Consider the following 26,925-nt stretch of genomic DNA (forward strand, 5'->3'; position numbering starts at 1 on the left):
AAGTTGTTTTGGGCAATGATCGCAAGTTTATGTTGAGAGAAAACCTGACAAAAAGTGCCAACATTTAGATCTGTAACATACACACATATTGTTCAAGAATGTTTCATCAGTGTTTTATGGGGATAAATACCCATAGCAGTGTTGGAACTCTCACCCCAATGTAGAGAAAAATCGACACTGTCAAGAGTATTATATTTTCTGGGACAATTATTGCAAAGGAATTTCCAAATGGAGAATGGCCCTTCAAGTAGTATTTGGTACATGTCAACAGGATGACAAAACTGTGGAAAAATGATGAAATACTGAATTCAGACACTGAAATTAAATAATTTGAAAATACATGGCTAACAATTAAATCAAAGTTTGAAAAAAGGCTAAATTAAATAAAATCTAAGTTTGATCACATCAATGCTGTTCCTGATGCAGGGTATTCTCTCGGTCAATCTTTAATAATAAGACTTTTTAACGTCATGCTGATAACTTTTAATTGATATGATAAGAGCCAAGTGCTCAGACATCAAGTATTTGAGGTGCAAGCATCATTTACTTTCATATTTTTGTTAGGAAATTCTTTAGAAATAGCAATGATATTAATTTTCTTCTGTGACATCAACATAACTGATAACTAATTGTTGACTCTGTGCTGCATATTCAAAGTCTGATGACAAAGAAACATGACTTCCAGAATGGTAGCAAACTCAGCCAATCAGATGCAAGATCATCTCATCAACAATGGTGAATCTTGTTCAATATCTAAATCATTAGCAATCTTAATAATATAAGTCTATATTCTAAGTTTGATCCAAACTGGACAAGACCTTCAGAGAGGTCACAAAGTTAGTCAACCTGATGCGAGGTTGTGTCATTAATACATGTGGATGTCAAGGTCTTACCAAAATAAGCTGAGTTAAAGAGGGAAAATAATAATAGAGTTAAAGGGGAAAAATATAATAAATTGAGTTAAAGAGGTTAAATAATAATAAATTGAGTTAAAGAAGGAAAATAACAATAAATTGAGTTAAAGAGGGAAAATAATAATAAATTGAGTTAAAAGAGGGAAAATAATAATAAACTGAGTTAAAGAGGGAAAATAATAAATTGAGTTAAAGAAGGAAAATGCGTGGCAGATCTGGGTCTCTGCTTGCTAGGAATAATCAGTAGAACAAACTAATAGACCCTGATCTGCTGGTGCATTATGCAATTACAGAACAGGGTCTTTTTTGTTTGAAGCTGAACTTGACTTACACGCGTGCATGAATGTTATGTAGATTAAATATGGCTATAAAAATACAATCCAACTAGTAATTTGTTACTTACTGACTTAAAAAGGAAAAATGAAACAAGGATATGCACTTGATAATTACAAGGTAATACCTACTTGTTAAGTTTATTAAGCAGTGCAGAAACTCACCTCACTATGTGTCTTTCTGAATTGTTCCTTGCACCTCTCTAATTCTGACTGCATTTGACCCAGTGTCTCCTCATATCGAGCAACCTGTAACATTAAACACATACATAAAGCCATGTTATACACATTCTGAGAGTCTGTGTAACCCATAACATTAAACACATGCATAAAGCCATGTTATACACATTCTAAAAGTCTGTGCAACTTGGTGGTAGAAAATGTGAATCAGTATCAGTAGATTATGGATTCTTTTAATCCCACCCTGACCACTGTTGTTATGATCTTGTGCAAGGTACTTGGCCTCACTTAAGCCTCCTGTAACTGGTATTTAATTACTGAGGAGTCATGCAATCTGTTTTTGCCATGGAAACATGGGTATAATACAGGGTTATGAGCTAAGGAAAAGGTCATCATTGTTACTGCAACTACTGGTCTACTCATGGCTCTTGAAGCAGTATTTGTCACTGGCTAGAGTGAGAAGAATAGATGGGTAAAAGATGGGTGTTGGGGGAAATGAACTTGTGTATATTTACCTCCTGTGAGTGATGGACACTTTGTTTCTGTGCAGCTTGGAGGTTCATCTTTGCTACACGAAGTTGTCCATCTCTCTCTGCCAAATTCTCCTTCAGGCCCTGCATGCGAGTGTTTAGTGTGTCAATCTCTTCACGCAACCGACGCACCAACTCCTCTTTCTCCGTCACCTGATCAGTAAAATGATTGATGCATTTAATTTTATGTCATTCCTATTGTGGGAATATTCAGAATTATAAAAGAATGACATGTACCAAATAGTAATTTAAATTGTAGTTATTGTTAAATCTCATACAAATAACTGTTAATATGTTATTGTTTACTGCATAAATTTTAAATAGTTAACATACTTTGCAACCTGATGAACTAAACAGTAAATATGACAAAAGTGTTAAAATTAAATTTTAAGCATTTCATTCATGTAACATCTAAAGTCGCCAAATATATACTTCATCAATCTGATTAAAATCAGATCTTCACTGTCCAACGTGTAGCTCTGACAGTGACCGCTTAGGGATCATGTTCTGGTGACCTTTGTATAAGCCAATGGAAATGTAACTTTCAGAAATTTGAAAGTGAATTAAATTGTTGCTCTTTAGCCATAATGCAGTCTCCCAAACATTAAGAGACAAGACTTCAATTGACTGGCTTAGAAAATTAGCTATTATGGTAAGAACACAGTTCACCAGAACATGATCCTTAAGTGTTCGCTGTCAGATCTTCACACAGGACTGTGGAGATCTGATTTTAATCGGACTGTATATACAGGCAAATTTTGAAGTGAATGATTTCATCTCAATGCATTGGAAAAGTTGACTGCTGCTTCTCACGGATTGTTGGTAAAAATACTACAGATGGAGAAACAACCAATGTGTTTGGAAGTCAATACAGATAGAACAATAGGAATGATGAGTAATTCCACCCCCATGATGAACAGGTGTACAGTAAAGAAAAAAAATGCATAACAATTCTAAAAGGTAATGACTGGAGAACATGTACATATGATGATGGTGACCATAATATGAACCAAGTTCCACAACAATCTACTAGCAGATCTGGGTCTATGCTGTTTGCTTATAAGCATAAACAGAATGAACATCCTAGATTCTAATCTGCCAACCATTATGCAACATATAGTCAAGGTCTGTGTTATTTTGTTACTAGATAATAATGATATGTCTATCTTACCCTATTTGTTAATTCCTTAATCTCCTTCTGATAATTCTCAGCATCATCCTGCATGTCAGAATTAACTTTCTTTGCATTGCTGAGCTGGCGAGTAGTGTCCTGGTGACGTTCTCTCTCTCCTCGCAGTTCCTGCTGAAGCTGGGTCAAAATCTGGTCTTGCTGCTCAACCTAGAAAAATATAGATTATTTTGACCATGAGTAAAATATCCCTCCCCCCAGGTATGGATGTACTAAGAAAAGCATATTAATTGAATGAAAAGAAAATTTGTATTTTACCTGTAAGACATCCCAACCAGTAATCCTTACCTTTAACCTTCTGGCACAATCAATTTATGTTGCCTGGTAAACATATTGACACAGTCTGATGCAAACTTATCAATGCAAACAGGAGATAGCAAGTGACACATGACAACAGCTGTTTAGCTATGACAGCAAAAAATATTGATTTAATTCCACTACTGTCTCTGCCAAAAGTCTTTTTCCCTTTGATCTTTTTCTGGTAAGCCTACCAACAACTAAGTATCCTTCCCAACAAATTTCAATAAGAAATACACATAAGTCTATCAGAATTTGACTGAGTTAGAAGATAAGATAAATTTTTAATACTTAAAGATAAAAAGCTTATTACATTTCATTTAACTATATTTAATATTTCAGTGTATGTAAATAAGTCAGAACATATGTACGTAACGTCAGATTATGCATACCATCAGACAGTGGCAATTATTAATGACCACAATCCTGCTGTATTTGTAAAAAAAATCAGCTGTCACTGAGTACTTTAACAACCTGTTCAGAAAGCATGCGCTCCTGTTCACGAGCCCCATCCAGCTCCACTTCACACTTGTGTGCCTGCTGCTTGTAAGCGAGACCCTCTTGAACTGCAGAATGGTGCTCCTCCTTGGCATGCACCAAGTCTCGGCGAAGCTTGTCGATGATGGATTTCTGCTCTACAATTTCCTCCTCTGCATTCTCGTTCCTCTCCCGCAAGGTTTTAAGCTCAGTCTGGAGCTTCCTGTTGACCTGCTCATGTCGCACAACTTCAGTGACTCGCTGACTCAGTTGCTCTTGAGTTGTCTGAAGGCTTTGCTCCATTAACATCAATTTCTCCTCATGGTGAGCCAGCTGCAGGGGAAACATGCATTCGTTGGATATAAAATTTAAGATGTTCGTTAATTAATATACGACACAAGTTGATTGCAGCAAGCAGTTTATTGTAATATTGAGATCCATAAACTATATGCCACATCTACACCAGTTTTAAATGCTATACAGCATATAACTGATTTTTATGTCTCACTGACACTGCATGTGAGATTTCTATCCCACTGATATTGCATGCAAGATTTTTATGTCTCACTGACACTGCTTGTGAGATTTGTGTTGCTGATATTGCAAGATTTTTGTTTCACTTACACTGCATGTGAGATTTCTGTCACACTGACATTGCATGCAAGGTTTTTATGTCTCACTGACACTGCATGTCAGGTTTCTGTCTCACTGACACTGCACGCTCAAGATTTGTCTCACTGACACTGCATGTGAGATTTGTTATGTCTCGGCATTTCACTAAAGAATTTTATGTCACAGTGAACATACAACATTTATGATGTAACATTACACCACCAATGAATAGATGCTAAAATGTAATAAACGGTGGTATGAATTTTACAAGCATTTTAACTTATTAGCATTTAAACAGCACATCAGCAAAGAACTTGTTTGTAACTCAGAAGGTCATGGTTTAAATCTTGATGTCACTTTATAAGTTTGGTTCCATGGTACAAGTTAAATTGCCTGTAACCTTCTGAGATTGTTGCACTCTCCATTTTCATGTATACAATTCTGCAATAACTTGACTTCAAGGAAAGGCAATCAATGTTTAAGACCTAACCAAGATACATAAACGTGGCTTATAATAATTTTAATTAAATTATTTTAATTTCAAATTTAATACCACAGATAATTATATTTGTAAAACTCCAGAAAAAAACACATTCTTGTAAATGCATATTAGAAATCATTAATCTGAACATGTAAGTTAAACTTGAATGAAGCAAATGACTGTTTTTGAATAATTAACTCAGAAAATATGTACTCACTTCCTGAGCACACTCTTTATACTGAGCCCGAGCCTCAGACAGATCCGTCTTTAAGTGATCTGTCTCGTTCTGCAGCTCAACAATCTGAAGAGAAAAAGAATGTTAAATGCAAATTTTTGCAATGAACAATCAACGCTTTATCCTTCTCCATACATGGAATCTACTGCAGTCAAATCCATGACACACTGATGAAAATATTTAAACAATTTCCTTTTCCATAACCCTTGCCACTTCAATGTAATTTTTTGCAATATTCCATACAAAAATTCTCCTAAATGAGTTGGAATTGTATTTGAGGATTCTAGGATATTAATAATGGCTGAAGAGTCACTATCATGTCTTACTAGTTACATGATATGTTTGACAATTAAATGTAACAAATCCTCAAATCTACAAATTCATTATTGTTGTTGTGGGTTTCATGCCATTTTTAGCACATGATAGGCTATACACGGCAGCCAGTATAACTAGTGGAGAAAGAACCTAGGAAAACCCTGAAAAAAACCTCAGACCCATTGGAAACTACTGGCAAACTTTCTCACATAACCACATTTTTCAAACCCGAGGCTTGAATCCATGCAGAGGCAAGATGGCAGTGATCATTAATGGTGAGTGCATTAAACAACTATGTCAATTGGGGTCCCATGTGCATGACTAAATCTCTTAAGTTTGTAAATTCAGTCTTTCCAACACCCCCTTTCCAAAAAGTAGGGATAAATTATGGCAAAAAACAGAAGAAAAAACAAAAGAAGTAGGGCAGAATATAAGTAAGTAGAAATGGAAACAATCTGAAGACTTAATTTCAGAATGCTCTCTGCCAAGTTTAGCTGAAATTGGTGTGGAGGTGTCTGAGAAGTTGAAAAAGCAATAGTTCACAATCCACGATGGATGACAGAAAATGGGCAAATGCACAACAAATGCAGGACCATATTATAAGTTCACTTGGCCTTGTGACCATGTCAGCTAAAAATGATGAAGAAGGAAGGACAGTAAAGCTTTTTTTTTAAAAAATGGGTAAAAGGAAAGGGCTTCACCAAAGGTGAGGTAGAGAAAGGGAAGAAAAAAGAGCTCCTGGAAAGACTGCAAATGAAACCTGAGGTAAACAGGTCAGAACTTGTATTCTGATAAGAAAGAAAAATAAATCAATTAGTTTTTCAATTTGTCTGCTACCAATAAACAGATTGTAGAAAAACTTTAAATGTATAGTCATTATTCATACCTAATTGCAAGAATACAAAGGAAGATTTTGGAATCAAAAGGTAAATATTTTGCCATCATTAACTGCTTTCAAATTTTACATTCCTCTCTACATGCATCATGAGACATTAAATTCTAGAATATACTGATTACCACTGTTTCTTAAGTTTATGCTTTTTTATTTCTTGGGTACACCTTTGAAAAGTTTGCTTTTGTGGAATTCATTATTAAAAAAAACAGGAAAATATCAACAACTCAAACATCAATCACTCATTAAAATACTCTGCATAACTCAAAGAACTCCTTAAACCCTGGTGTGAAGCATCTGTTTGTCTGTGATCTCAAAAAGCTACAAACAACCAACTTCTTGAACCCAAAAGTTGGGCCTGCAGCACTTCAAATTTACAATTTTTAACCTTATATGCTTCCTGACACTCCGATTCACAGTACAGACTAACATCTTAATCATACTTCTGTTTATCCCTGTAATGAATTTATTAATGACGCTGTGAATGAGATCAATATAAGGAAGGTCCCTCTATATTTACACTTGTTTATATCGCATTTGTAATGCGGTATGTATCCATGTATTACACTTATCCAATTGCCACTAACCTAGATCTGCCCTTACAAAAGGTAACTGCAAATCTGAGTCTATGTTTAAAGTCATTAGTAAAACAGAAGAGCCTGGGAAATGGCAGATTTGTCTGCAGTTGAATGGGTATATACATTAGCATATATACAGAGAGGAAATTTGCTTGCTCCAAGTGAATAACAAATACGTTTCATCGAGTGGGGGAAAATGCTTAAGTTCTGCACCCACAAGATGAAAAATATGTTATTCACTTGTTGCTCAACAGTTCCAAAATTTCTTCGTTACAATGTTAACAATGTCTAATTGATGGACAGTGCAAAAATAGTTATCATATTTTACTCCAGTAACATATCAAGTTTATTTCTCTTAGAACAGCCATTAATTCACAGTCTAGCATATTAAAACTAAAACAAATGTTTTAACATCTGATTCATGAATCTATACTTTATTATATTATGACAACATCATATATTGTGAATTTATTTATTTCTGGTGCCATACATTTTGTGGTTGAAACATTTTGAACCTGGGAAATTGTCCAACTGTTTCTACCTAAGGAATATTGCAAGTTGGGTCTTAATATTTATAGTTTGTTGTTGTTGTTGGGTTTAATGCCATTTTTCAGCACACGATAGGCAATGCATGGCGGCCAGAATTAATGGTGGAGGAAGAACCCTGGAAAACCCCTGGAAGAACCACTGACCCACTTTATAGCTTGTAACAAGCACAATATTTATGAAAATTGGTATCACACAAAAAACCAAAGTTTTTACAGTACTTGTCTTTGGTCTCAAAGAATGGTGCAAAAACAGAAACTCGTTCTGACATAGCAATCTGGATCAAACAGAATGATAAGATAGCTATATGATTGATGACTTCATATAGCTGATTATACAAAATCCCTGCTTGCAAGGCATTGCTAAGGACAGATTACTTTGCCTACAGCCAAAATATGTATAACCTATCCTAGGATAAGCTATGACAATCAATACATAGGTATACCATGTCAAGTATTATACACTTAAACAAATACAACAAATACCAAAAATGCTTGAGTATCATAGAAATCACCTGAACTGATCCTACTTGTAAACAATTGCAGTAGCTTAAAAGCGCTGTCATAATGGTCTATACTATCGTGGTCTTGCCACTTGATGAAAATTTATGTCAAGATCAATATTTGATTCTATGTTTGCACAGTACATTAAGAAGCTATAAGTCATCAGAAATGGAACATTATCCCCAACTTGTTCTCAATTATCACTAACCCGCACCAGGTTTACATGCATATGCACAAGTGTCGATACTAAGATATTTACATGAATAAATAACTTAGTTAAGTTTACAGCCAGCATTCATTTACAAAACTGGTAGCTATGTATACACACATGTGCGTGCTCCTTCTGGTGTCAGAAATGCTGAAGATTTATTTGTGCTGATTAGGAATGGCCTTGGCATATTGTGTATGTGTAAATGTGTGTGTGTGTGTGTGTGAGTGTGTGTGTGTACAGGGTTTAATGGCACGTCAGTACAATCCTGGCAGTTAAAAGTAAAGTTCTAAAAATATAAAATTTGTAAACAACATAAAATCTCTCAATTAAACTTAAAAATATATGACCAATTGAGAATAAAATGTATAGGAGAACATGAGTGAATTTGGAAATTCATCAAGATTTTGAAATATGTTCTTTTAGGATTTTGGTTTCATTTTCATTGAGATTTCAATATAATTCTGACTTGAGGACCAGATGTTCAAATCACAAATTCTTATCAATATTATGCAAAAAAGATGCAGCCACCATTGTTTGCAACACAAACGATATTATAATTAATAGTAGTCCAGTTTTAGTGCAGAACCTTAGTCACATGCTCTCCCTACGACAATGGGCAAGCCGTCAATATTGTTCCCACCATCAGAAGAGATATCTGGATATTACAGGTTAAGTACAGACGCCATTCATCTGGAATGATTTATGGAGTGAACACATTAAAACTGTGAACCTTTATCAGTGAGGGCAGCTTTCAAATATTGTGGTAAACCCAGTCGTTATCAGATTTATGACACAAGGTAGTCAGGATTGTAAACTACCTCATTTAATCAAAGGGAATTATCCACTTTCTGTGTGAAATATCTTGCCATTCCTAACAAAAGGAAACATTTCTTCAAGATTGAAATGTTTAAGGACTTTGGCAGATGTTTTAAGTCACTTCTTTAAAATCATGATATTTAATGACTTTGTCATACGATATAAGTAAATTTATCCTTTTATCCATTATACGTCAATTATACTTGTAGATGTATGATAGAATCTGGAAAAAAATTAATTAAAACCAATGCAGTTAAACATTTTGAAGATGCTAATTACTGCACAAAAATGTACTCTAAGCTCTATTCATGCCATGTACTTATATAAAATTTCTGTATGACTGGTATTTTATTTATTTTGGAGAAAAATGAAAGTAGATGATTTAAGTTTTGACTGAGTATTAGGTTCTACATTATAAAACATGAAACTGAATCATGAAGATCAAAACACAGGTGAAAATTTTATTTGCGGGAGTTAAGGGTATGAGGTTTTACCCATATATTTTAGTACACAGTGTTGCATCTTGAGCAAGCCCAAGGTAATTCTCCCACTCAAAACTGCCAGTGTCCCCACAAAGTCAATAAATCCCCATATCTAATCATTATTGGGGACAGAGGTACATACAATGTCCCCCTGACAGCCCAACCAATATGCAACATAGGGTATGGATCCTGCAAGCACATGTATCATGATACATTGCCAAGAAACTGTTTATTTGGTGCATTTCGATAAATGGTATACACTCAAAATTTGTGAATCAGCTTTCATTTGTTTTTTTTTTCAATATCTTGCCTCTTTGATGTCTGTTGCTCTAAATCTCGAAAAAGATTTCTGAAAGATGTGTCTGCTAAAAAAGTGGTTGGAGTGTGTGTTACAACTCTCAGATAAAAATAAAATATCAACGTGATTTAGCACAACACTGAAAAAGTATTCTAAATGTCAACTTCATCTGCCATATCATTCATAATATCAACATATGCCTTAAATATCACCACCACCTTTTCTGTGTGTGTGTGTGTGTGTGTGAGTGTCAAAACTTGTATAAAATAGCCACTTCTAAACATGTGATTTGATACAGGCAAGCCTTGTGGAAGAAGTTGCCTCAGCTTGTAAAAATTTGACAAAAACATGAATTTTGCAGAATTTACCCCATTGCTTGAATGTTGTATTGTTTTAATTTAATTTGGGGACTTGGTGGCCAAGTGGTCTAAAGCACTCACCATTACCAATCACTGCCATATCACCTCTGTCCATGTGGGTTCGAGTCTCTGGCTCTGCCAATGTGGGTATGTGAGAAAGCTTGCCAGTAGTTTCCCATTGGTCAGTGGTTCTTACCAGGGTTTTTCCCAGGTTCATCCTCCATTAATTCTACCTGCTGCTATTTACAGCCTATCATGTGCTGAAAAATGGCATAAAACCCCAAACAACAATTTAACTTTGCGAATAAACTCAGTCTCAATGACAGATCTTATATGTAAATGTACTGTATGTGGCAAGAAAATATTGGAAGAGCAAGAAGGGGAGTTCCCAACACACAATTAGGGGGGAAACTCTTCTAGTACGTAGATACACCTGATGGTAACAATGAATGTGACATCCCTGGTAAATGCTTAATTATAATGAACATAAACCTCATGAAATGTGCTCACATTATAATATTTAATCATACAACGTAGGTATTTTATCCAATAATACATGGTCTGTCCTGGGGAAAAAGTTGTTTCTTTTCACATGTAATGAACATTATTTTTATCAGTGTTGAACCTCGGCTTGCTGTTTTCACATGTAATGAACATTATTTTTATCAGTGTTGAACCTCAGCTTGCTGGTTTCACATGTAATGAACATTATTGTTATCAGTGTTGAACTTCAGTTTGCTATTTCTGATGATGTTATGTCTGCCTCAAATTTAATGCTACTTTATTAGGTTATATTTTCAAAAAATAATAATCTTTATAATAGAGGCAAACTTGCATTTACCCAAATGGTAAAGCAGTATATTATCTTGACTGCATTACTCCACTTGTTGGGTGTATGTACAGAAAATGTATGTATTGCAAATATAATAATCTACTAAACCAATATTTTGTTTCTTGGAATGATTAGCCATATCAATAAGGGGTCTGGCGCATTAAATGTATAATTTTTATAAAGCTCTTCCTAATTAAAACTGCATCAATAATGCAAGTTTCAAGGGATTGACAATCTTAAACTGAATAGTCATGACAGCTTTCATAAGACGGACTTAAAAAGATTTTCCACATTTAATTAAAGATGCCAGTGTCAAAACTTAATGTTATGCATACCAGTTTTATGAATTTATCCTTTCTTTTCAGAGAATGATAAGCCGTAACTACAGGGAATCTATTCATTTCAAATCTGATCTACTTAATGCAACTGATATAATGTTTTCTTTTATCATATCCTTTGAACAATGTTAACCAGAAAAGAATAACTATAGATGATATAAATTTAGAGAAATGGTAATTTTCAGACAGTATCTCACAACATATATATGCATAATTAAGGTTTATAAGTATTAAATGGAAACTCTTGATATCATTTGCAGGCATCATGTGTCATTTTCATTTTACAATACCGACTGCTGTATCAGATAGAATTACATCTCTGTTTCTTTGTACAAATTGTAACTGATCTTATTTAGTAAGTATGAAAATTAGGACCAAGAATACAATTACCAACCATGACTGTCTGAAAACTTAAGGTGTATGTAAAAGAGAACAAATATAGCTTGTCCAAAAACCCTGGGTGTCCCATGACTCTGCGAAAAGATGGTAATCCCTATTGCAAAGTTATTGCAGGAGAACAAAATCATTTAAATTAAGCCTCCCCCCCCAATATAGAACATTGCTGGGTGCAATGCTGCAACATAATATGCTCATGTACATAGCACAGCACAGAATGTATACATACATACATACATATATATATATATATATATATATATATATATATATATATATATATATATATATATATATATACCCATGTAGTTCACAAATACCATATGTAACCAAGTAAATAACGCATTCACAATATAGCCATTTATAAAACTGACATGTACATATGTATATAATATTCTGTATATACCCATGTACATAACATATATACCAATGTATATCACACATATCCTATATATGCATGTATTTAACACATTTTATATACCCATGCATACATGCATATATACTAAATAGTGTATATGCCAATGTACATGTATATATAACACAGATCATATATATCCAAGTATAAATGGACTGGCAGATCAGGGTTTATGCAGTTTGTTAGGAATAATAACTTAAAAAAGTGGAACCAAAAACACAGACCAAATCTGCCAGTGCTGTATGCTACTGGAGATCTAGGTCTATGTTGCCTGTGGTTGATTCCCACTTATATAAATATATATCATATCCAACTCCATAATGACCAAAATATGTCATTGCCATGTATTCCAGAGGATCAGGGTTGATGCTACTGCTGAAATTTGCATTTTAAATGAATATCATAGACCCTCATCTGCCAGTACATCTGTGCAACAGCAATGAGTCTACACTGCTCATGGACAGGCATTCATTACACACTATTAAATACAGCAGTATATAAAAACAATTCTATACTGTATCATGTGCATACAAGACATATCCAATAGCAAATAAGACAAAAATCTGCCATTACATAATGTGGCGGAAAATCTAGATTTATGATGTCTACAGCTGGATCTGACTTGTATGAGTATATATCTAAGGTATGTCTTATATTACCATGTAGATTTTATATTTTATTTTAATCAACTGTTCAAGTGTTACATGGTAATTATCCCACGTTATCAAATTATCTCCAACACCTAATTATCTTGTAGCCAAGCATCACACTAGCCGATGATCATGTATGGCAATCTGTGGTGAGAATCTTAACAAATCATCAGGGTGTAATACAGAGTTACGAATCAAAGTTCTGCCCCACCACACCCTATTTCATCCAATGTGAAACCTAAATGTGAACATAAGAAAAATACCTGGATATGAAACCTAATCAATAAGACATTTGCACATCAACCAATTATTATGCTATTTAAGTTTCCAAATCAAACACAATTATGCTGCAAATTATCCAAAATGACAAGAAGGCGTGAAGAGCTCAGGATTGGTATTAAATTTCAACTCTTACACTGCTGTACATAATGCCTCTTACTAAGGACCTGACAGCAGTGTTAATAAATAATGAAGATTCAAATCAACTGTCAAGGAGAAATATTCTATCATTTTGGAGAAAAAGAAATATGTCCTTTTAGAATAGAGAGGTAACCTGTATAATATTAAAAAATACAATTTCAAATACTCAAAAGTTCAAAACAGCTATAAAGAAAAGTACCCCCAGTGTCTGTAAATATGCCCTTAGAATGATTCATGTTTATTTTATAATCACTGCAATCATAAAATATCAACTGGAAAAGTATAAGATAAAATAGTGTTATGTTGATTTTCTTACTCTCATTTTACATCTCTGTCTCTCATTTTATATCTCTCTCTCTTGTCTCATGATAGTTTCCTGATTCACATCATAAATCATGAGACTGATCTGACGCTGCTATAAAAATATTCAAAGGAATGTCTTTGTTAAGATGCATCTTATGAACTAACTTAAAATGATGATTTTTTTTATTATACTGGAACTTTAGTAAAGTAAATACTCAGACTATTCATTGAGTTTTTACCAGATAAGAATGTTATTTTCATAGTAATTACTTAACAGAAATTTATTTACTGCTTTCATAAAAGCTGTATATCCATGTTTGTGACTGTGTGTGTGAGTGTGTGCATATGTGATCTGTATTTTTAATGTCGTTTTAACAATTTATCAGTCATATTGCTATGATGTCTGCAGTGTGGCAGTTTATAGTGATGTTGAGCACCAGGGCATCATGCCACAGACACATAGCATGATGTCCCACCCAGTCACATTATCCTGACTCCAGGTCGACCAGTCCTAACACTAACCTCTTAATGCTGAGTGCCATTTTTCTAAGACTTTGGTATGACTTGGTCTGGGTTCGAACCTGTGACCTCTTGAATCTGAGGTGGATGCTCTAATCACTAGGCTACCCAAGAGGTCTTATTGTGACTGTGTTTTCTTCATCATTTGATAATGGTACTGCAGCTACCTGTTTTCATTTCTGAATGATTTCATGCACACACAAGCATTTTTGACCTAATTAATGCTGGGTAAAGAGCATGGAGAACACATGCAGATACTGAATTAAAACTCATACATGTGTGCAGCTACAATGAAGTACAGTTGAACCTGTCTTGAAAGACCACCCCTTCTGCCAAACAACAAATGTCTCTCAAGTCAGGTGGTCTCTCATAACAGGTCACAACAAAATATATTCAATAAATATGTGCATGGAGATCCTGGTCTCTCAAAACAGGCAGTCTCTCATGACAGGTTTAACTGTATCACAGTAAAAAAATTAACAGTTCTTCATAAGAAGATGGAAAAAAATGGGATTTAATTACTGCTAATAAAAACTAAACATATAGTCATCATTTGAAGTGAACCATTAAGTTGATTACATCTGTGAACAATATATTCCGATGACCCCTTCTTGCCTACAACAACGGTGCAGATTTAAGATAGATAGAAATGGAAAAAGAAGTAACAGGATTTATAAGTTATTCGATTTTCATGTTAATAGATTAGACACTATTCCCTCATCATAATGCTGCCCATAGAGCTATTTAATGTACTACTTTATAATGAGGTACATGATAGAGTACTACCTCATTATAATGCTGCCTATGGAAGCCATTGAGTATACTGCCTTATCGTGAGACTGCCTTATAATGAAGAACACAGTACAGTACTACCTCATTATAATGCTGTCTATGGAAGCCATAGATTATACTGCCTTATAATGAAGTACATAATACAGTACAATCTCATTATAATACTGTCTATGGAAGCCAGAGCATACTGCCTTACAGTGAGACTGCTTTATAATGAGGCAGATAATACAATATCATTTTACCAGTACTGCATGAAATGGGATTCATGGTCATACTTGCCTGATGACAGGAAACCTGTCATAATGAGGGGCTTTAATGAACAAGTTTGTTTGTTTTGTGGGACTAACATTTTTTGGCACATCACATGCTATACATGGTGGCAAGAATATATGGTGAAGGAAGAAGCTGGGAAATCCCCAGGATGAACCATGCACCCACAGGGAGCTAGTGGCAAGCTTTCTAACATACCTACCTACATTGGCCAAGCCAGTATGGGTATGTAAGAGAGCATGCCAATGTGAGAGTGCTTTAATGATAATCATGAAATTTTCATTCATACATTTGTCACTTAAACATGAATGCAGGTAAACATGGTCTCTGAATTGTTTTGTCATAAATTAATATGCTGGGGAGGGAGACTCACTATTCATAAGATTATCTCCTAAATGTCAGTGGACAAATATCATTATTATTATTATTATTATTATTATTATGGTCTCATTCATCATCATTGTCTATTTATCACTAACAACAATTCTAGCAGTGCCACAAATGCTGTAACACTGATTGCAGTAGCATAGGTGTCACAAACCCTGTAAGAATGACAAAAAGCAGTTGCAGTGCCAGAAACACAGTAACACTGACAGTTGTGATAGTGGTGCCACAAATCCCTTTTATAAAACTGAGCCCTTATGAAAGTGGGCCCTTATAAAATTAGGGCCTTATGAAACTGGACCCTTATAAAACAATTGTCTTATGAAACAGCCTTTATGAAACTTTGCCCAAATAAATCTGCGTCATTAGGAAACTATGACCTTATATGAAACTGGGCCTTTATGAAACTGGGCCCTTATGAAACTTGGCCCTTACAAAACTATGCCCTTATGAAACTAGGCCATTATGAAACTAGCCCCTTATGAAACTTGGCCCTTTTGTAACTGGACCATTATGAAACTTGGCCTTTACAAAACTATGCCCTTATATGAAACTGGGCCCTTATGAAACTAGCCCCTTATGAAACTTGGCCCTTTTGTAACTGGGCCATTATGAAACTTTGCCCTTATAAAACTGCATTGTTAGGAAACTATGCCCTTATATGAAACTATGCCCTTATGAAACTTGGCCTTTACAAAACTGTGCCATTATGAAACTATGCTGTTATGAAATTGTGCCATTAAGAAAATTGGCCTTTAAGAAACTATGCCGTTATGAAACTGGGCCCTTATTGAAACTAGTCCCTTATGAAACTCTGCCCTTTTGAAACTTGGCCCTTTTGAAACTGTGCCTTTATGAAACGTGGCCTTTATGAAACTATGCCCTTATGAAACTGGGCCCTTACAAAACTGGACCCTTATGAAGCTAGATCCTTATGAAACTAGGCCCTTATGAAACTGGACCCTTAGAAACTATGTCCTTATGAAAGGGCCCTCATGAAACTGGGTCCTTTTATGAAATTAGGCCCTTATGAAACTAGATCCTCATGAAACTGGACCCTTATGAAACTGGACCCTTAGAAACTATGTCCTTATGAAAGGGCCCTCATGAAACTGGGTCCTTATGAAATTAGGCCCTTATGAAACTATATCCTCATGAAACTGGACTTTTATGAGTCTAGGCCCTTATGAAACTGGACCCTTAGAAACTATGTCCTTATGAAAGGGCCCTCATGAAAATGGGTCATTATGAAATTAGGCCCTTATGAACAGGGTCTTTATGAAATTAGGCCCTTATAATACTGGACCTTTTATGAAACTGGGCCCTGGTCCTTAAAAGAAGATTAATGCAATTCATCTCTGAGTAGTGAGTTTACAAATATTTAGTAAGAACTCATTTCATAATAGAATGTCATTTCATGGCAACAAGACCTGTACACCCAACACAGCATGTTGAGTGAAATCTTACTATGCAAGAGTACATATCAGCTCAATTGCCTAGCACACCTGTTCTAAACATAACCTCACACTGATCAAGCAGAAAATCCAAGTTTAAATGCAAAATTCACAAATGTGGGTGATTCATGAGAGAGGACTTCATTTTCAACAAAACTCTAATACAAGAGTGCACATTGTAATACCACCAGGGGATATAATTGTGGAGTAATTATTACAAGTGTACTAATTAGAGAGAGCAGATATTGGTTCACACAGTAGGCCACCACTAATTAGGAAAGTAATTTCTACCTGTATAGCCCCCTGAATAATTGAAAAAGCATTTCACTTGCTGATTTTGTCAATAAAATATTTTCGTCATCCTGGACAAAATGTTTTCACTTAATGGAACATGACAATACCATTAAGACATCCCACAGGAATGGGGTTTTACAAATTTATTATTTGTATTGAAGGAAAAATTAAGTTGACTTTGCTTATTTGAAGACTGAATTGTCATCGTGTCAATATTCAATTCAGCGATAAAAGGTCTCTAATCTTGGGATGAATTAGAGTGGTGGTCAAATTATTTGCAACAAGTTACAACAGGTACTGTACGTACTTGCTTATAAGTCAAGTCCGACTACAAACTGCACAGGTCCATTCTGCCATTGCATAATGTGCTGGCAGATCCAGTCTATACAGTTGGTTAGGAATAATCAGTAGAACAAACAACAGTCTCTGATTGGCCAGCACATTATATAATGGCATATCAGAGTCTATGTTGTTTGCAATTGAGCTTGACTTATAAGTGAGTATATATGGTACTTATGATGTAAATTCAAGCCAACATTAAAAAAACCTGATAAAATAAATTGGACAAGAAAGTACTATGTATACAAAATTCATGCTCAATAAATAACAAGTTTTAAAAAAATTGCAGAGCTTACATTTTCATAACATGTATTAAAAATATCGAATAACTAATCAGACCATAAATAAAAAAGAATTTCCATAAAACGGTATGAATTATGACTATGTTCTCTGCAGGCACAGATCTCTGTAAGCTGGTTTTGATTAATCATCATTAAAACCAGTAAAGGTACACCTGACTGAAAATACATGTCAAAAAAGCTTATTTTCAAAGATAAAACATATTTAACAAGCCCTTACATTTGGTATACAAGCTAAAACCTCAAATTATTTTTTGATATACTTAGCACTTACACAACAGAGATAATTATGTAATGGAAAATGTACAGTATGTGCATAGGTATAAAGTTTAACAGCATGTCAGCACAATACTGGCTACATGGTGCTGATTAAATCGTAAATTCTCAATATTTAAAGATAAAGAATTGCTCAAAAGCATTTGATAGATAAACCCTTTCAAATAAGTAAAAGCTTGAGTACAACAAGAGAAAAGTATAAATGGTGAAGAGTTTAAATTGTGTAAAAGGTATATAAAAGAAACAACTAAAGGTAAAAATATAAAATTCTTAAAATAAAAACTCCAAATTTGTTTTATAAATAGTATTCCCTCCAAAGGTGTGGTGCATCATCGTAAAATAGAAGTTATTACCTGCATATGAGAGAGAGAGAGAGAGAGTTAGTGCAAGACGACATATAGAGACAGAGGAATATTCAAGTGGTCAACTTACCCTTCCCTCTGCATGAGCCTTGGAAGTTTGCAGCGAATTAACTTCCAGCTTCAAAGATTTAATGTTGGCCTCCAGCTTTTCAATCTGCAACAAAGCATCATTGTAGCGATTAATCATGGTATCAGAAACAATCTCTTTCACACTATCATTATACGTCTCCCGGGATGATGGACTAGAATTTCCTTTGATTTCAGTATTCTCCCTAAATGTCACCCTCTTATTTAAATTTTCACTTCCTATATCTGGACTGGCACCTGTTTGTCCAATTCGTTTCCTTTGGTTCATTCTCTCCCGATACATTTGACTAAGCTCCTCAATGCGTTCTCTGCTGATAATATCCTTGACTATTCCCTGCGAATCTACCATTTTTTCATACTCATATTTACTGTGCCCAATAAATTCCTTCTTTTTATGCTGTAAATCCAGGACACTCTGACTGTAATCTCGTGTCGGAGTAAAATCCATAGTGGAATCAATATCAGAGTTTCCTTCTAAATCCCTCGTGTCTCCTGAAAGTCTTTCATTACAAAGTGGGTCACTAAGGTTACGACGATGCTGTTCAAACAGTTCTCTATTAAAAGGTTCAACCACATCTTCAATTCTTTCATTGCCTTCCCTAATATCTGTGTCTCCTGTTTCTAAGGGCCAGACAATCTCCCTGAAAGGGGATCCAGTGGTTAACTGCCTGAAGACAAATGGGGAGCTCATTTTATCTGATCTCAAGTGACCTCAAACTATAAATGAACAAAATCAAATCAAATCCATCTGAGTTCGGCTTTCTTTTCATACATACAACAAAAATATTTAACTACTGCAATAAACCTCCAGAATATTTCAGTTTAACATCGCACTCCATAAATCTGAGATTTCAGGAAAGAAAAATCCAGCAAATCTGATAAATTTGAAACAGATACTAGTTGAGAACCAAAAATCTCAGAATGAATCTCTCCTTTTACATAGATACATGTGAATGCATCTATGTCCGACGTATGTAAACAATCAAATACTGATCAAAGCTCAAAATACTGCATAGTTTGCAAATGAATTCTCAGTGGAGGACACAACAAGCTGGGTCTCCAACACACAAAACAAATAATGGAAGAACTGAAATTAACTGTTACATTCATCACAAAGCTGTTACCCTGAGTGAATAAATGATTTCCACTTTAATGCACCATTAACTCAAACTACAAAGAAAGGTCTAGCTGGATCCTGACATCAATAACAAATATCAATAAAGAAATTTTTTAATAACATCAGAGTAAATCAATTTCAGCCACAAATGTAGTTCAGTGAGTATATATATATTTAATTTCAACAGGAATGTTTATTCAAACACAACACAACAGTTCTTTGTTCTATATGGCATGTTTTCTTGACGAAACTGATGCTGCTTATGTATACAAGCTTTATTGCCATGAGTCATGGAAAAAAACCATTCTCAGTCCTCTGCTTAGGATTTCCTCCACTGAGAAATGGATTTAAATTACCATTAAAGGCTTCCAACAATTCTACCTTGTCCTAATTGTTATAGATGCTGAAATCAAATGTATGTGCCAAATACGTCAGTGCAAACTGACAGTCTTCACAAGTACAAGAAGTCTCATGTAATGTGAATGGTGCATCAATGATCCAAAAACAAATTCACCCTGAGGAAGTGAATTTCCCAGCTCAAAATTAACAAATCCTGACAGGAATATCAGATTCCACAAGTTGAAAAGATAAAAATTGATCTTATCTAAAGCACAAAATCTTTTCGTTTTTTTCTTCCACTAAATCAAACAACTGGCACTATATAAAATTTCCACCAACAAATCCAAGAATTACTTCACAGAATTCTAAAACCTCATATTCATCTTTATGGTTTTGGGCAAACACCAAAATGGTTTGTTAACCCATTGCAGTTGTCAAGTTAAGAGTCTATTAAAGCTAATATATCCACAGTTTTTCACACAGAAGAGTATCCCCCACGATCTCCAATATTTCAGTCCTGTAAGAAGCTTGTCAGCACTTTACTGTGTGTGAACTAACTGATACAACATTTAGATATAGTCTGTTTTAATATTGACAATTCAACTCTGCCGGTTTTACATTATTCCTATCTACCCTGGTGTAAAATAAAAGCAACTTAAAACACTGGGATAAAAACAATTCCACCACTGTTGAGATACAACAAAACTGAGTTACCTGTACCACGAAATTACCTACAACTAATTTGAAAGTCCAGTCTGAAACTATTTTATTTTTTGTACATGAAAGGAAACTTATACATATCTTTAATTCTCCTTTCTCCCAAGGATAATCAGCCTTGCTAATCCATTTGTAAACACATCCCAGATGACTTGTCAAATTGAAAGAAAAGTGATCAAGGTAGGTAAGCCATTATTCAAAACCTTGCAAATAACCAACATGCTATCTGAAGGATTTTAACAGATACTGCATAAACTGTATAAAACAAGTTGAGACTTTTCAGATACGAATTATAGGTGACTAGGGCAGGACTCTACCTGTACAGAGTGAAGGAGGCAAAATTTGAAGAGTATTTCAGAAGAAATGCATTCTAATCTTTGCTAGGCAAAAGATTAGATACTATAGACAGGAGAATAAACAACAGGCAATCAAGAGCCAGGGAGCTTTTGTGTTTATTTATTTACCATAAACAACTGGTGGATCTTTGAATGGACGAAGTGGCTCTTGAATACTTCAGGGCAAGAGAATCAACTAGTTTTGTGGTCATAATAAAGACCAATAATTTACAATGTATCACCAAAGAAATGTGTGAATGCTTGTATCTCTGTGGACCGTAGTTTATAAAGAACATTTCGTGATTAAATCTTGACTTGTTTATTGCTAAATGAATACAAGTCAAACAGTAGATAAGTCTGTAAATTGAAACCCATAGTCTTAAAAGAAGTAACTACAACGAGACAATAAAGTTCTTTAAAAAATAAGGACACCTATCGACCTAGCTGATAACAAAAGGAATACCACTGAACATATATATATATATATATCTACAAAGAGGGTGTAAAACATATAATACATCTGATTAGAATGAAAAGCTTGCATACCATCAACACTTTATAATTACCTTTAAACTATGTAAAATCCTATGTAAACATACCCTCATTTACAAAAAATTTTCTTAAGTATGTACTGCGAATTATTTGCTATTTTCTACCATATATCCTTGCTCATAAGACAAGTCAAACTGCAAACAACATAGATCCTGGTCTACCGTATGAACCTGCAGATCAGGGTCTGTTTTGTTTGTCCCACTTATTACTTCTAGCAGTTTGCAGTTGGATTTGTCTTGTGTGTGTGTGTGTGTGTGTGTGTGTGTGTGTGTGTGTGTGTGTGTGTGTGTGTGTGTGTGTGTGTGTGTGTGTGTGTGTGTGTGTGTGTGTGTGTGTGTGTGTGTGTGTGTGTGTGTGTGTGTGTGTGTGTGTGTGTGTGTGTGTGTGTGTGTGTGTGTGTGTGTGTGTGTGTGTGTGTGTGTGTGTGTGTGTGTGTGTGTGTGTGTGTGTGTGTGTGTGTGTGTGTGTGTGTGTGTGTGTGTGTGTGTGTGTGTGTGTGTGTGTGTGTGTGTGTGTGTGTGTGTGTGTGTGTGTGTGTGTGTGTGTGTGTGTGTGTGTGTGTGTGTGTGTGTGTGTGTGTGTGTGTGTGTGTGTGTGTGTGTGTGTGTGTGTGTGTGTGTGTGTGTGTGTGTGTGTGTGTGTGTGTGTGTGTGTGTGTGTGTGTGTGTGTGTGTGTGTGTGTGTGTGTGTGTGTGTGTGTGTGTGTGTGTGTGTGTGTGTGTGTGTGTGTGTGTGTGTGTGTGTGTGTGTGTGTGTGTGTGTGTGTGTGTGTGTGTGTGTGTGTGTGTGTGTGTGTGTGTGTGTGATTTGGATTTTTAACGTAGCTTTAACAATTTTTCAGTCATATCACTACGATGCCTGCAGTGTGACAGCTAATAGTGATGTCTAGCACTGGGGCATCATGCCGCAGACATGTAGCATGATATCCCCCCCAGTCACATTATTCTGACACCAGGCTGACCAGTCCTAACACTAACCTCTTAATGCTGAGCGCCAAGTTATAACTGAGTAAATACAGCAACTATTTGTATAACTGGTTAATAAATAAATCATGCAGCTTTTATGAAGAAATTTTATGTGATTGTGGATTGCAAGTTGTAGCATTTAATGTTAGGAAAATTACTATTTCAGGTTTCAAAATGGACTGGAATGTGCCATCCCTTTGCTAATGCTCGTTTTTTTCTCTCATGAGAGAAACATTACGATCAAAACAGTTCTGTGAATGAGATTGGTTTAGAAAAAGTAATTTAAGTAATTTGATAAGAAATAGTTTACTTGAAAGGGATTTTACAATAATAATGTGTTAAGCTAGCGGAAAGAAATATATGGCCAAGATTGAAAACTATGTTCCTTTTATTCATACAGTATTGAAACTTACAGCAATTCAGGTGATTAGAGAAATCTTTATTGTAAAACTGTCATATTTAATACTATTTCTGAACTGTGTAGATTGTGTTCAGTAATATTAATTTCAATCAGTACACAAGTGTCTGGTAACAAAACAACTAGATCATGAACTTAATTTGTTGAATTAATGTAACAATTAAATTTTTAAAAATTTATTTCATAATAATTTCTAATACATATAGTCAGGATTTTCTCATCAATGTCAACAAGCACTTTGCCTGTAAGTATTACAGTGCTAGAAAATATCAATTACCAATAGTATTGAAACAGGTCATTGTATCCTTTCCGATACAATGATCAGTTTCAAACTAATTCAAAAACCTGAAAAAGGCAAAAATGGTAATCCTCTGTGTCTTATTTCAACACTAATCATTCTGTCTTTAAACAAATATTGGTCAATATTATAATAGCTGATGAAAGTTTGTTATTTAAACACAACTGATCATTTGATCCTCAATCCAGCATATGACATCTAATGCCTTCTTAAACACTACTATAAAAGCTTATGTTCACTTGATAGTTTTCATTTAATTATTGGTCAAATGGATCGCTGATCAAAGAAACATCATAATATCCAAAATACACAGCTTGCTTTTAATCTTTTTTATCAAATTAAATGTATGAGAAATTGATGAAGATAATATTTATCTACTGTAAACATTGTACAAAAACATATTGTATTCATTAGAATATCACACACATCTAATCGTCAAAAGCAAAATGCAAGTTTAGTCTTGTTCAATCAGGTTCTCAGATGGCTAGTTGATAGTTCCACTAAGTGAGGTATTGCTAAAATGCTTCAACGATAGCTGTTACAGATTGAAAATGCTTTGGACAAAGTTTGTACATGCAAAACTGCAGAAATATTTCTTACTATCTGAAAACTTGGATGAACTTAATCAGAAACTTAAAGCCAAAATTCTAACGAGTTTGAGATGATATCATTAAACACAGTTTTTAAAACATGCTTATGCAGAAGTCATGAATTAAACTGTCAGTGTTACAAAAAAAACCACGATATCATCTTATCACAATGATGTTTTATATCACCCCATCAAAGCTGCCAATCAAATCGCAATTCCCAATGTTTTGGGTAAAACCTTGTCAAGGAAAACTCAGTTTCTATTTCCATATCCTTAATTGTCCGAGTTTCCGTATAGCCATGTGACAGCAGTTCATGACATATGCCGCTTATTATACTTAAATCATTATTCCTGCATACCACATCTATGCATCACAAGGAAGTACCCAAGTTCTGCACTCGATGATGTCAGCATCATTCATAATACACCAAAGCGGGTGGAATTACAGAAAAAGAAAAAGGTGGTTCTACAATGATACCAAAAAATGATGACTTTTCTTTTGGTTGAAATTAGTCTGTGTCTGTATTTTAGATTTTTGCCATTAGATCTGTAACAGATAAGAAGTCGGAACTGCATACAGACAGATATACCTTAGCAAAAAGCAGGGTAGGTTTGAGATCTGGAGTAAAAGGGGCCAGGATATTCCACAAAAATATTTGTCTGACCCTACTACACATTCATAGGCAAAACAGTCAATCAAAAGCAATGTCTTCTATATACTTAAGCATCAAGCAGAATTAAAATCTCTCCAAAACAGATGAATTTTATTGCAATTGGAAGTAACTAAAACATGTTTCCTACCTTTGTTTCAGGTGAAAAAGATAAAATTTCCCAAGGAAAATGAGTTACGAGTCCAATCCAAAAGACTATAACCACAACTGCCAGCTCACTGTCTTTCAGGGATTAAAACAACCAAAAACATTCCTTGAAATGTTTGCCTTATTTATAAAGAGTGTATGAGATTTGGTTTACACATGGATCCTTTCTATCATAGAACTGCAGAATGCATTTAGAAAAAAAGAATACATGGTTATAGTGCAGAAATATAACTTAAAGTCCTGAAATTAAACTGAAGGAAAACTAGCACACAATCGTGATGTTATGAATGCACTGATAGGTCACAGCAGAGATGCACCAATTGACACAATGATTTGATGTCAGATATGTCATCTTCTACAATGGTCAAACAGAAATATGAGTGTTAAAAAATCAGAAAGAGAATGTAAAAACACAAACACTTCACATTTTTATCCAACATATTATTTTAAGCACATTTTATTATTATCATTATTATTATTATTATCATTATTATTATTATTATCATTATGTTATTATTATTATTTTATTACCCCTAAGGTCAAAGAGATTACTGGTTGAAGTGTGCTTCCTATGGACTTCTTTCCTGCCATGTGCCATGCTTAAGTCCAACGAATACAGACTATAAAGACATGCCATTTGTCCCATGTAGCAGCTTTAATTTTATCTTGTTTTGAATTTCTGACACAAAATGGTGTTTCACTGAGGTAAAATCTTTATCAGTGACCTTTCTTTTTATCAATTTTCTCAAACTTTTTCAGGTGAATAAAAGCACTAAGCTGACAGGATTTTTTTTGGGTGGTTAATATTCAATTACTTTCATGACACAAATGCTTAGGTACCATCTATACTCGCTTATAAGTCAAGTGAAACTGCAAACAACAAAGATCATGATCTATAATAGCATAAAGCATCTGCAGATTAGGGTCTATTTTGTTCTACTGATTACTCCTACTGCACAGATCAAGGTCCGTTGGTGCATTATACAATGGCAGGTCTGAGTCTGTGCAGTTTGCAAATGGACTCGTCTTATAAGCAAGTACATATGGTACGCTTCACTTCACCACAGATTAATTACACTCAGACATTACAAACTTTTTAGTGATCTCTATATACCAGTGTTTAAATTGTGTTCATCTACATGCAGTTAGTTTTGACCAGAAATGTGGATTCTGATTATAATGTAATTTGAGTTTACAAATAGGAATGATTCTGTTAGAATCAGGTTGGTTGGTATCTCACTGTAGGGTGAGACAGAAAAATACTGCACATTGGAAAACTTGTTCCTTTACACATCAGGAAATTTTAAAGTAACTTGTTCAATCAAAACTCTGAAACAGTCATATTGGGTCATAAGGTCATCTAATAAATCAATTAAATGGTACCCAATGAAACCTATTAACAATAAATACATACATGTTCAGTTTCTTTAGTGCCTTCATCGAGACCATACAAAATGAGGATCTAAGGCTGTATTTACCAGATAGGGCTTAAAGGTCTCCACAACAGGCAATAAAATAATCAAACAATCATTTTCACTTTTAGACTTATTCATGGAAAAGATGTTACCCATAAAATCTACAACGTAATTGAAGTGTTCAAGAGTATAATGGGTATTTCTCTCTTGAAAATGGCAAATATATGGCATAATTTATTACCCACGGGTATTAAGGGAATCCTTTTTTGAATCTGGGGCCAAAGTTCAGATTGTATGTAAGTAAGATAGAACTCAGAGTGCTGAAATTAAAGACTAATAAATCATCGGCGTAATTTTTTTTATACAGGTCAGAGAATCAATGCTAAGAGATTCTCAGTGGTTAAATGTCAGCATTTTTAACTTCTTTAAAAACGAAGAATTTAATGTTGCTAAGGTCAAAAACAAATTAACAGTACAAAGTCATACATGAAGATTGATAAACATTTTATGGTACTTGATGGTGTAAAATATGGTCACGAGACAAGGATAGATATAAACTTGAATATTAGGAAGAAGTCACTTCTAAATTTGGACAGAATAGTTAGAGGTAAGAGCCGAACAGGAAGAAGTGGGAGCATACATACATACATACATATCTATGCAGTGCATTCATTCTTGAATTATG

General features: G+C 34.6%; 1 protein-coding gene across 16 annotated transcripts in view; it reads right to left on the bottom strand.

The window, feature by feature from the left end:
- The window catches only part of LOC149780294 (uncharacterized), a 222,413-nt gene that overhangs the window by 32,051 nt on the left and 163,437 nt on the right, over positions 1-26,925 (bottom strand). For all 16 annotated transcript variants that reach the window (XM_089937115.1, XM_089937101.1, XM_089937108.1 and 13 more), the window contains 6 exons: positions 18,661-18,744; positions 5,230-5,313; positions 3,917-4,252; positions 3,128-3,295; positions 1,942-2,109; positions 1,412-1,495 (listed from right to left, as the gene is read on the bottom strand). In XM_089937115.1, the coding sequence (XP_089793241.1) occupies positions 1,412-1,495; positions 1,942-2,109; positions 3,128-3,295; positions 3,917-4,252; positions 5,230-5,313; positions 18,661-18,744 (924 nt within the window). The remainder of the gene's footprint in view (positions 1-1,411; positions 1,496-1,941; positions 2,110-3,127; positions 3,296-3,916; positions 4,253-5,229; positions 5,314-18,660; positions 18,745-26,925) is intronic.

Source organism: Sinohyriopsis cumingii, chromosome 16 (genome assembly GCF_028554795.1).
Source record: "Sinohyriopsis cumingii isolate HCF-2022 chromosome 16, ASM2855479v2, whole genome shotgun sequence".
Lineage (NCBI taxonomy): Eukaryota > Metazoa > Mollusca > Bivalvia > Unionida > Unionidae > Sinohyriopsis > Sinohyriopsis cumingii.